Here is a 12,399-nt window from a genome sequence, read left to right as displayed (position 1 = left end):
TGGAATCTGTATGTCGTGTGTATTATTATGTGGACCATCCAGCCTTCCATTCTGTACCAATTTCTTTTTAATCATCGGGGTAGAAAGGGTTCCGTTAGTCACAGGCAGCGATTTTGCATATCCTGGTTTTCTGGCTTGAAATGTGAGGTTTTTCATTACTGCAAAACCTACAAGGTGGAAATATCCTGTTTGAATTCTGAAGCAAAGGAATAGTAAAAAATGAAAAGGGCTACACTGAAAAAAGCCTGCATTATGTGCATGACTTCACAATGTGTGCAGGCGTGTTGGGTATTGGCTACACGACCCCACATACAATTCTCATTAAAATCTGAGTCCAATTAAATATAAAGAGACTGTGTGATTGGGGCACTGGTTCAGTTGAGGGGCAGAATCTCATGGATCAATAAATATCCTTCTGCAGCTCTAATCAGTGAACGCAGGAAAGCCCAGGTCATAAACCCTACTTGTGCACTGTCGTTTGTGAATGAGACATGAAAAGGTGCGGTTGCCAAGATATAATTGAAGGGTCATTTTTTTAGAAATGCCTTATAGCCACACATAATATACCATCAGCCATTGCATCATTTGAAATGATTAACTGAATAAGAATTCAGTTGTCGGCTGGCTTTTACATGCATACCAGATATGTTGTGTATGCATGTCACGTCACACTGCATCCTCGGACCTGTGTAGTGACGTGTGAGTTCTGTTCCGTTTCTATATATATATATATATATATATATATATATATATATATATATATATATATATATATATATATATATATATATATATATATATATATATATATATATATACACACAAGTATGCTATAAATTACACTTCTGCCTGTTTCATGTCTTATCTCATGAGTTTGTGACATTTTACTGTATCTTTATAATTGGCTGTAGTCAAGAATGATTTGACTACAGCGGTGAGGCGAAAAAAAGGCATTTTACTGGACATCAACCTTTATTTTCAATGAAAAAAAAAAAAAATAGCATTTAAATAAATACTGCTAAGACATCAATTCATACATCCGTACAACTGGACTGAACATTCAGAAACCCAAACAAAACAAAAGACATACAAACTACAGCAAACACCTTCTGAACAATGATTCAATACATTTTTTTTTAGAAAGCACACGCCCAGTCTGTTATAATACTGCCTTGTGGAGGGGGGGAGGGATGGATTCTAAGTCAAAGACACGACAGCTCAAAACCAAATGGAGGGGTGTGGAAGGTCGACTGGTGCTGGTTTAGTTTGGAGTAGGGAGTCGCCAAAGTGTAACTTTGTACGTTTTTGTTATTCAAATGATCAAGAATTTGCATGAGCATGATTAGAACATCATTTTGCATTACAAACAAAAACGTTCAGACAAATAAAAAAAAAATAGCACATCAGATACAGATAGAGGTCTCCTTAAAAACTGAACCTTGCAATGATAAATGTGCATAGCTCCGGCAAAACGGGGCTTGACTAGGCAGAGAAACTTGGATATCCGTGCATGCATTGCCAAACAGATGCAACCACTTTCAACAAGACCATGTGAAATATTGACATATACACACACAGTCGTTCCAAACCGTGAACCAGAACATGTACCCTGCATAGCCAGATGGTGAATTAGAGGTGATGTGTGCATCGAGAGAGGGAGAGAGAGACCTCGCCGCTAACAAGCCACGGCTATCGGCACCAAGACCCCAAGGTAACACGCGCGCAAGGCGCTGGTGTCATAGCAACAGACTACGTATTGGAAACTTCAGCCAAACCCGCGTAGCAACGAATTATGTGTGTCGCTGCCGCACACCAAGAAAAGGTTATGATACACTACAAGAATGGGTTCATCTAAAGTTGGAATAGGCTCTGCCACCAGCTAGCTGTTTTCTTTGGTAGTAAAGAATAAATAGGAATGAAAACAAAAACCAATTAGACGCCGCAGATGCCGAGCTACAGATTAATTTGCGTTGTAACTTGTGGGAATGGCACATTAAACGAGGTTCTGACACTGGCAACAGAAAATACACATATCCCACTTCCATTTGGCAAACGCATCAAGGCAATGACCTATAAAAGGAAAGAACGGGGGGAAAATCCACAACAGACAGACGATCTGAAACCACAGTGTTTCTGTCACTTTGAGCTGGGGGGGCTACCGCAAAGAGACCAGTGTCCTCTTCCTTGGGCCTTTCACTTAGAAAGTAGCAGTCTCTTGCATGCATTTCGTTTTGTTAGGGAGGGGAGGGGTTAACATATTTTAAAGTCTTCATTTTTTTTTTTCCACATTTTCATCCGTTTTGTTTTAATCTTAAGATATGAGTGGACCGCATGCCCCCACTTCCTGTCGAGGTAGGAGATCACCCACCACGATCGCCAAAAAAGGGATGTTTACGTCGCTTTCAGGGGAACAGAAGGCCAAAAGCGGATAAACATCTCCCCATGAATGCCTGAAAAGTAGAGGAGGGGCCTGTCGTCATGAGACAAACAGACCCTAGTGTTTCTGAGGCTTGGGGGTTATCTCTGGTTGGCATCGTCACTGAGCTTCTCCAATTACTGGGAGCTTCACTGTTCTTTTCCCCCCCCCCCGTTTATAAATCCCATGGCACTGCTTTCGGGACAGACTCATTTCTCCTAGCGCAACATTATAGATACCAGGAGAGCAGGAACAGGGGGGGGGGGGGGGGGAAGGTAGGTTTGAGATGATTTAAAGTGCTGAGCATCCGTCATCCTTCAACTGCTTGGTGTACAGGGCATGGTTCACTGCCTTGCTCCCCCCCCCCCCCCCCCTTCAAATGCCTTGTGCCGTCCCCTACTCGGTCCAAAAAGTCCACACGGTTCCGAGGAAGTCTCGGAAATAGACCCGTCCCTTCACATGAGAGTACAGCTCTTGGCCTTGTCTTTGCGCAGATCTGTGGCCACCGCCGTAAGGTCGGGCCTGCTGGGCATGTGGGAGATCCTCTTGGTGGCCCGGGAGGACTTGCTGCGCTTCACGTTCTTGTTGTTCTTGGACACGCAGGCCAGCGTGGCCACGTGGAAGATGTCCCGCACGCTGTTCTCCGACTGCAGGGAGGAACACTCGATGTAGGGAGCGCTCAGCTGCTTGGCCATGTTGGAGCCCTGGGAGGGGAATGGGGGAGACCAGACCGAGACGATGACGTTAAAAATGATGTTCCCATTATACTATCGCCTTGAAAGGGAACTGCAATGCCCGGCTGGTTTCTGATTGCAAAAAAAAAAAGGTACTGCTTCATAGGCATGTTGTGAATAAAAGGGTTGGGCTGAGTTGCTGCAGACAAACATTTATTCGCACAACACACACATAAAGCAGTACTCCGCTTTTAATTTTTGAAAATAGCAGAGCGAGGCGATTCCCCTTTACCAGCTCAAGACCGTGCTGATGGGGATCACCCGAAGCTTAGAGAGAGAGAAAGATAAGATCATTCCCAAGAATGTGGATTGAATGCCAGACACGACATGCTAGACGACAGAAACACAAGAGCCAGAGTCTTAAATGTCACATATAATGCTTCTGCCATCATGCAAGTTGATCCAGATTACTTAGTCCCCGGTAATATGATTAGCCCAGCCTGCTCCAAAAGTATCAACAATGCCCATTCAGTTTCCTTGTTAAAGCATTCCTAACATTTGGGCTCTGGTCAAATTACTAGAGAAATAATGAAATGTCGGTATGTTAGTAGGTGGGCCCTCACCTGATCATATGACACTGGTGTCTGTCTGTGGTTAGACAGCTCCACCAGTGTGGTGAGGTCCGTTCGAAGGTCAGACTTGCATCCAACCAGCAGGATTTTGGTGTTGGGACAGAATTCCTGAATTTCTCCTCTCCACTGGAACAATAGAGACCACAAAAAGAAAAAAGAAAAAAAGAAGAATCGTCATTGTGGAAACCAAAAACTTGGGACACCCAAAGCTAAAGAAATGGGCCCGTTTCCCAGTGACTCAGCCACCTTGAAGCGGTTGCCCAGCTATACAGTCATACACAAGTACAAAGGCCCCCTTTCTGTCAAGCTCACCCGTGTTAATTACAGTAAGAGAAAAACAAAGATTTTCCCAGGCTCTTTCTATGCCATGAAGGACCGCCTGTCCTGGTGCTTTTCAGAACCAGTCTATCTTTCAGTTTCCCCCCCAGAGACAATGCACACCGTTATGTAACGAAACCAATGGGCAGTAAGAAAGGCAAGAAAAAACAGGGACATAGTGGGAGAGACCGAGACTGAGACAGAGGGGGAGAGAGAGAGACAGAGAGTTGATGGAGGTGGGGGGGGTTGTGGGGGTCAAGAGTAGAACAACAATGCAGAACAGAAACACACTGTACTGATTATGTTCCCATCACGGCTGTACCATCTCAACTTCCTCCCCCATCTCACGCCCGTCTCAACTGCTGACCCTACTCAGGCAGTTGGCCCACTTCTGACCAGAGCGCCTTCAGAGGTCAGAGGGCAGGCTACGTATATGGAAGAGCTCCACAGGGGGTCCAAGTGTGGCTGGTCCACTACCTCCTAACCTCACAACAGTGACGAAGGGTGGGGGTAGAGAGAGGCCGTAACCCCAATGCCAACTCTATTGCACGCTCTTTATCCCAGTGGTACAATGGACGCAGAGCTCGCTCTGTGGTACAGGCCGTCGTTGTCTTACTGGGTTCTTTAGAAAACGACTTGGCCCTCCAACACAAAAGGCAGGGCCTTTAGAGAGAGGGGTCAGGGGTCAAGGGAGTGACCACCCATCCGTGTCGCCCAGGACGAGATGTTTCCTCTGAGTGGATTTTTGAGGTTGATACCCTTTTTTTATCTTGTAATTTAACCTGCTTGAGGTATAAAAAAAAGACATAACAATAATATGGATTTTACCTTCTTTAAAACACTGTCCAACGTTTCCGGTCTGCTGATATCGAAGCAGATGAGGACCGCGTCAGAGTCGGGGTAAGAGAGTGGTCGTACGTTGTCATAGTACGGTGAGCCTGAAAGGACAAAAAAACAGTCAGTAGGAGAAGAACCAAGACACATAGAAGATATTTACACAGAGAGTGGATGCAAACGTGCCATACATCGTTCAGTGATTGCATTTCCATACATTGGCAGCACAACACCCCCCTCTGGTAAACCATTTAATAACGGAGACATAACCTAATTAAATTGCTATCTCCGTCCAGGCAAACTCCGGTATAGAGCAATCCAATCAGCTCTTGCACAGTCATCAGGTTTCCTTTATCCTGTAATGTATGCAAAGCAGGGAATAAGTTGCGGGAGTGGAAGGAATTACTCGCAACTGTTGGCATCAGAATAGGCTGTCGGTGACGCAGAAATTACAGCAGTTAGCCGGCACTGCTACGTTACTTAGAATCTGGAATCAACAAATCACACCTTGAAGCTAGGATAGGTTTTAGTATCGTCTAAGCAGGTCTGCTTTGATTTTAAGTTTATAAATCCATGCCATATTTCAACATTATTTTTGGAAAATATTCATTTGGTTGGAAAAGGGGCAATTCTAAACACGCCCTTATAGAAGGGATGTCATACCATTTTGCTGGAACATAATGGAAATGGACATATAGGTAGACTGCTTGTGGATATAGGTAGACTGAGGTAGTAGTTTATACTGCTTATTATTCAACTCCTTGTTGATACAGCAAGCGAGAAAGGGTGATTATGGCTTTCTGTTTAGATCAAAAGGTTTTCTATGGAATACTGCCAGGTCTTTGTACTTTTGGTTGAGGAACTGGTGTGATAACCAGACAATAGAGACAATAAGCTCCCCATTGATAATAAAATAAATGCAAATTGTAAGTAGATAGAGAATGCTTTATCTTAAGGCATTATTCCAACATCCTGGAAGTCTAAATAAGTGGAATCAAAGTATCATACATATAGCCAGGATCAAACCGAAAACCAAATATGCCCCCCTCAACATTACAACATTAATATCCCCTAATGCACTGAATGTTTTTTGCTAGCGAGGACTTGGGGGGGCCTCCATGAATTAGTAAAAAGCGTGTCGTCTCAGCTGTTTGGCCTGTGGGGGACCAGAATAGAATCACATCACTACAGGGAAGGGAGATTGTGTTAGTGTTCACCTTGAGGAGGGTTCTACAAAAAGAACAGGAAATGAATTCATTCTATTATCCAAAAACAGCCAGCAGACCGGCGGGATCTCAGAAACAGCCGCAGCATTTGATTTGGTTACAGACAGCATCGACCATGTGGATTGAGAATAAAAACTTTAAATGCCAAAAGCATTCGTTTACGCTGCAATATTATAGAAGGTCTGCAAAACGTAATTATGTTTGACATGCACCATCAACAAACAGATGGGATGTTTTCTCTGGGTCCCAGTTTTGTCAATGAATCTGAATGCATTTCAAACAGAGCATTCCAAGTACTAACCTAATAGAGACCTTAGCCTAGCTGCAGGTCGTACTGACTCAACTCGTGTTTTTAACTGAATGAAAAAAAAGCTGTTTACGCAAGAGCAAATTTGCCCAATTGGATTTCCGAGAAAAGAGATTAAACCTGTTCAACAACAACAAGCCTGGTGCACCCCTGGTGATGTTGGAAAATCGTGAGTCCAACTTTCCACGTGTGTTGCCGTCCCAATGCCAGGGATTCCTGGCATTTTGTTGTCGCTATTTTAACGAGACCCCACATCCCCCTCTCCGGTAAGGGGTGCCTCTATTTTGGTGATCTCCAAAATAGCCATGGTAAAGGAGTCTGTGTGCTTGATCATTACTGTCAGAGACAACAGAGGACAGTGGTGGTGTGTATGTTTGTTTGTTTGTTTGCATGCACGCATGCCTGCCTGTGTGTCTGTGAGGTAGGGTGGTTGGTGGTACCGTGTACTGAAGTGTTTTCTCCCCACATAATGGGGAGAAAACAAAGTGGGTGTTTGTGTGTGTGCGGGAACATGTGTGTGTGTTAAATGCCATCTGCGTAGCAGTTTCTCTCTGGATGGAATGCAGATAATGAAAAGGTATGATCAGCCTCGTTTACAACATCCGATTTCCAAACATGCTCTTCCCCTCAGTGCCTCTCAAGTGGTTCGCTTCCTGTTGTTACGCGCCAAACCGAGGACTTTGATAAGATCATGACATCCTATCCTTAAACACATTATGCTAGGTTGAGATTAACTATTCCAACACATCAGACTCGGGGGCCCGTTCCTCACTCTGGAGGCAGAAACAACGACCGGTTGGTTGTGAGGACGGTCGTCATCGTGTTTGAGTCAACGCCAAGGTTGTGTTTTACACATTCTTTCCTAAAGCTTGTAAATCGGTTCCATTCTAAATCACAAATGAACTGTGTTTTTGTTTGGACTGCTGCATATAGAGTGACTTGCAATTACAACTGGTGCAGGCATTTTCAAAAGGGGACTTCTTAAGAACTTAAGAAAATATGGCGTTTCTAACAAATGACACCATTACGAATGCCTTAGCAACAGCATCTTAGACCTAGATATTTTGCACCCGTTTTCCATTAATCACAACCCACTCCCAATCTGACAAACATTTTCCCCATAATAAATCAAAAAAATAATATGATCTTACACAAATGACCGGTAAGGTGACATGTGACCTCTGTGTGTGTGCACAAACTTGCGTGCTTGTCGCGTTTGCTCTGCAAGGCCACAATACCAATACCACCTTGGGGCCATGGAAGCGCGCACGCAGAGACTATTGATTGAGAGCAGAGTTTAGACGAGATAAACTCTGCCCCCCGTTAGCAGACTGCTAACAGGGAACCAGCTTTATTGGCAACCTGCTGCTGAAGTGACGATGTGGAAATAGACAAACAATGACACGCATGGCCCCGGAGGATGGGGTGAAGGGGCTAGGGACGGACACACACACACACACACACACACACACACACACACACACACACACACACACACACACACACACACACACACACACACACACACACACACACACACACACACACACACACACACACACACACCACTTGTTTGAGTCTCACAGGCCGACTGAAGACAGACTACTCCGCTACAAGTGCATTCGGCCAGGAAAGAAATAAGAAATTAATCTCCCGTCGTAGGTGGAGATAACGGTGGAATACACAAGGATATAGTGAAGGAAAGGGGGGTACCCAGGGACCTCGCCCATTCAGAGGGTCAGGGGATTACCAGCATCCTTGACTTGTGAGACAGGTTCACTTTCGGCATTAAATGTACGTCTGTACCCTATAAGCCTTGGGGTGCAGATCCTGTGTCAACGGTGAGGCTAACAAAAGTGCCTGCGCAACTGGACTCAAAAATGTAGAAAAACGTTCTGAGAACCTTTAATAATGCATGGAGTCCAAGTGAATCCAACAATACACTGGGAAACAACAGGGGGAATTGATTTTGCTTTTTGAGGTTGTAAACAAAGTAAAAAACCTTTTGTTACAAAGGCCTTGTTTTTCTTTTCTGTCAGTAGGAATCATTCGTGGAAGCTGACACTCAGCAAAGGCTACAGTGAACGTTTACAGGAATGCAGTGCTACAAGAAGAGAACATTTCTTCAACCATTGAGGGGAGGCTAAATTCTATGCTATTGTAGGATGGGACAAGACGTACAGTACACAAGGCACTGTGTTTCTGTTTTTCTTTCGTACGAATACTCAGATTCTCGGGAATCAGCAGTATGGTCACAACAAAGACCCAGCACAAGCTAGAACGCTGGTTCTTTTATGTATCTAAAATGATCTAAACAACCTTCATTTCATAATGAGCTTCTGAATGCAGCAACAGGTTCATTAACACCTCCTCGCATTAGGAAAACAATGACAGAAAAGCCCTCCCCTCACCATTTTGTCTTATTTACAGAAACCCTCTCTGAATCAGCACTCAGATTCACACTCACAGAATGACCAGTGAAGAAGGAGGTTCATCCATCAAATGACCTAACATGACCAAATACACCAAAATCTAAAGGTTGGCACTTATAGGGCAGGAAGGTGACCAGCCTTACTGGAGGGTTCGAGCCCGAGAGTGGAGTAAACTGCATGTGACTGTGTGGTCCCAGACAGACCCCTTTAATCCATAGGATTTACACAAAGGAGATCTGGAGATGTCGCACACCACAACAGTGTCATTCACATAGGACGCGAGGGCCAAGGATCCCGGAAACAATTTCACATGAACCGCCGGACCAATCAGCCAGTCCAGTGGAGCGTATACGTCCATCTGCATGCGTTGCTGCTGCCCTTTCCTGCTCTGTGTGGCCGCTTAATGATAGACCACATCCTGGACAAGCCTCAGTAGAATCAGCTGACACACACACGACAGCTGGGGGTACCATGCCTGGCTCCTGTAGGAACTATTCCGCCCCAGGGTCGGAGGCTGAGAGCTGAGAAATTTCTAAACGACTACAGAACAAGTAATCCATGCAGGCCCAATCAATGTAGGCTACATGTCAGCAGTTATTTCCTCACCCGTGCCAGCGTGTTTGACACCATCGCTTTAGTTGCAAAAATATTTTTGCCATTATTGATCGAGCATATTTGAGAATACAGGGGGGGAGGCGTGGTTGGGTTGGTGCGGGGAGCCAGCAAACCGGCGCGTGTAAAATATAACCACTCCCCCAAGCATTAAAACCTCTAACGCCCGTGAAAAGTGCGACGGTTGGTTCTGGTAGGGCATGTACGCCACTTTGTGCAGAGAAACCCTTCAAGTGATGCGGTCCGTTCCAACATTCCCAACACGCAGCGTCAGCTCGGAACACCAGGCGGCTCTGTAGTTGCGCAACGTGCGCAATGCTTTCCAGAGAACACAGATCACAACAAAAACAAGTTCTTACATTATTGCGCGCCCTTAGGCTGTTTAGGGGGGAAAAACATTTCACCACTGTTCAATTCTAGGAACAAATATAAAAGCGTCCTTACCTGATGTGTCCCAAAGACTTAGTTCTATTCTCTGTGTATCGATTTCAAAACTGGCTGTGTAGTTCTCGAAGACCGTGGGGACATAGTTCTACAAACAGGAAAGAGACGTAGCAGTTGTTAGCGTACAAACCCAAATACACATGAAAGCCTCTAAAAGTAAACGTTCCTGAAATGCCGCCAGATGCACAAATCCTCTCTTTTACGAATTTAGAAGTCCCAGGAAGATGCGGTGTTCACTGTCCCAACATACCTCTGGGAAGCAGTCTTTCGCAAACACGTGAAGTAAGGCGGTTTTCCCACATTGACTGTCCCCTACGACCACGATTTTACACTTCACACTCTGGGTAGGATCCATCTCGGGTGTGGGTGAAAGCTTGAGACCGGATTGAGTTTGCTTCATTGACTTGTCCTGAATGACATGTGCTGCTCCACGGTGAATTAAGATCCCAGTCGAAACGCGCTTCGGATACTACTGACACACGGCGCCACTCCTCTGCCTGCTCCACTGTTGCTTATAGTCGGGGACATGGAAGGCGAATATATATATGGGAGGAGTGAGCCAATCGCGGGTCTCACGCAGATGACAACCACCCTGTCTCCCTCGTGGAAATATAGCGCCCCCTCACTGTCAAATCTTCCATGCAGCAAAGATGGGCATGGCTCCATCGATTCCAACTAAGATGCTCAATAGATGCGCGATGACGCCCATGACAAGACAACACTTGAGAACAAATGTATATTTATATTCGTCTCTCGTACTTTGCTGCTCTCTCTCTCTCTCTCTCTCTCTCTCTCTCTCTCTCTCTCTCTCTCTCTCTCTCTCTCTCTCTCTCTCTCTCTCAATATAAATATATTTTTTATTTAATTTATTGTCTTACTCATATATCAACTGGTTACTGTGAATGCATTTTACAATATTATCCTCTCAAATTTCAGTATGAACAAAATTATATTCCATAACATTCCAAAATCCATTAAGGGCTGGCCGTTTAATTGCTTGAATCTTTCTAATTGAATGTTATTGCTGGCAGGTTAAAGTTTGCCGTTTGTGTGTGTGTGTGTGTGTGTGTGTGTGTGTGTGTGTGTGTGTGTGTGTGTGTGCGTGCGTGCGTGCGTGCGTGCGTGCGTGCGTGCGTGCGTGCGTGCGTGCGTGCGTGCGTGCGTGTGTGTGTGTGTGTGTTTTCCTGTATCTGCATTGCAGATCAGCTAATATTATTTAGTAATTTGGCAGACAGTTTTACCCAAAGTCCCTTACTCACTTGCAGTACCATTCAATCCAGATGGGGTAAGGTGCCTTGCTTATCAATACCTACACAGGTAGACTATGCACCTTTTGCTGGAAGTCAAACCTCCTACAAGACCATTCTCTTTACCCTGCGCCCTGCAGTTTAAAGCAAGATGTTGCCTTATTGAAGGCCAAGACTCACACACATTCAGAATAGATTGTTATTCAAGGGGAATATGTTGACTTTCTGTGTGGTGCGCACAGGGCTTGCCAGGGATAACGACAGAGATGAGCAATGACAGACACAGAGACAGCATCTGCCATGTCCTTACCTGAGGAAAAGCCCCCCAACAGACTGTAGATCTTCCTAATGTGTAGTGATAGGCACTCACTGTCCCTGTCTCTCTCTTCTACAGTGATACAAGTTGATCTTTATTGAAGTAAGGACATGTTAAAAGCATCCTATGGAATCAGAATTTGAATCAGAGTCAGCCTCGTTTGATCAAGCAAGCCCTGTGCTATAGGCTACTTCCCTATGGGATGAAATCCTCCTAGGTAAGTATCAGTACAGTGTGAGTACCTTTTGGCCTTTAAAAGTAACCATAAAAATCCACTTACCCTCAGACCTAGAATTCAGACCCTGGTAGAACTTGCTGGTAAGGATTTTTGAAATATTAATTTATTTCCCTTGTACATTTTTTTCTTGATAATAATACAACTGACCTACATGCCTGCCACTTCCTTCCTGAACACTCAGGTCAGACTTAAACGTCCTTCCTCTCCCCCTGATGGCTTCTTCTTGGCCTCCCCCTCATTCGTCATTTCTGAATTCATGCACGGGGAAATCGTCTGAGGACGGAGGGAGAGACGATTGCTGCCTCTCTCGTGAACGACAACCATTTCATTTGCCAGTTTACCCTGGGGCTCGCCATTTACCAGCCACACACCCCCCACTCGTCTCCTTGTCTCTGAAATGAGCCACTAATGGGGCTGGCACATGCTAATGATGTGTGCCATGCAGGGCTGGCTCCCTGACACTTATTTTTCCGACTATGCTAATCGCTGTAAACAGAGGACAGCGAACGTGTCTATATATTAATGTCATTTCAAGCAGTGGGAGAGGAGGAGGGGGGAGGGGGGGGGGGGGGACAGCAGCATCCACATGGGATTGGGGGGAGGAGGAGTTAAGACAGTGTTACAGTCTATCCTACAGTGCTTTCAGTATTTGACGGTTTGTAAGAAGGCAGGTGCATAGAAAGAGATTGTGGCTACAGTGGTT

General features: G+C 45.0%; 1 protein-coding gene across 1 annotated transcript; it reads right to left on the bottom strand.

Annotated features, from left to right (window-relative positions):
- Positions 1-953: 953 nt before the first annotated feature.
- LOC115533247 (rho-related GTP-binding protein RhoE) lies at positions 954-10,453 on the bottom strand. The gene is made up of 5 exons (XM_030343653.1): positions 10,146-10,453; positions 9,896-9,983; positions 4,869-4,978; positions 3,714-3,848; positions 954-3,120 (listed from the first exon to the last, which is right to left on the bottom strand). Exons 1-5 carry the CDS (start codon positions 10,293-10,295, stop codon positions 2,872-2,874), a joined length of 732 nt encoding a protein of 243 aa, XP_030199513.1. The 5' UTR covers positions 10,296-10,453; the 3' UTR covers positions 954-2,871.
- Between the last annotated feature and the right edge of the window lie 1,946 nt (positions 10,454-12,399).

Source organism: Gadus morhua, chromosome 20, assembly GCF_902167405.1.
Source record: "Gadus morhua chromosome 20, gadMor3.0, whole genome shotgun sequence".
Taxonomy (NCBI): Eukaryota; Metazoa; Chordata; class Actinopteri; order Gadiformes; family Gadidae; genus Gadus; species Gadus morhua.
Note: the sequence above shows the minus strand (reverse complement) of the source record. Positions and strands in the feature narration are given on the sequence as shown.

Excerpts from the sequence above, each read along its gene's own strand:
- LOC115533247 (XM_030343653.1), bottom strand. The coding sequence starts at position 10,295 with ATGAAGCAAACTCAATCCGGTCTCAAGCTTTCACCCACACCCGAGATG. Across the intron at positions 9,984-10,145 it reads CGAAAGACTGCTTCCCAGAG|AACTATGTCCCCACGGTCTT; the intron begins GTATGTTGGGAC and ends TCCTGTTTGTAG. Across the intron at positions 3,849-4,868 it reads TGGACAGTGTTTTAAAGAAG|TGGAGAGGAGAAATTCAGGA; the intron begins GTAAAATCCATA and ends CTATTGTTCCAG.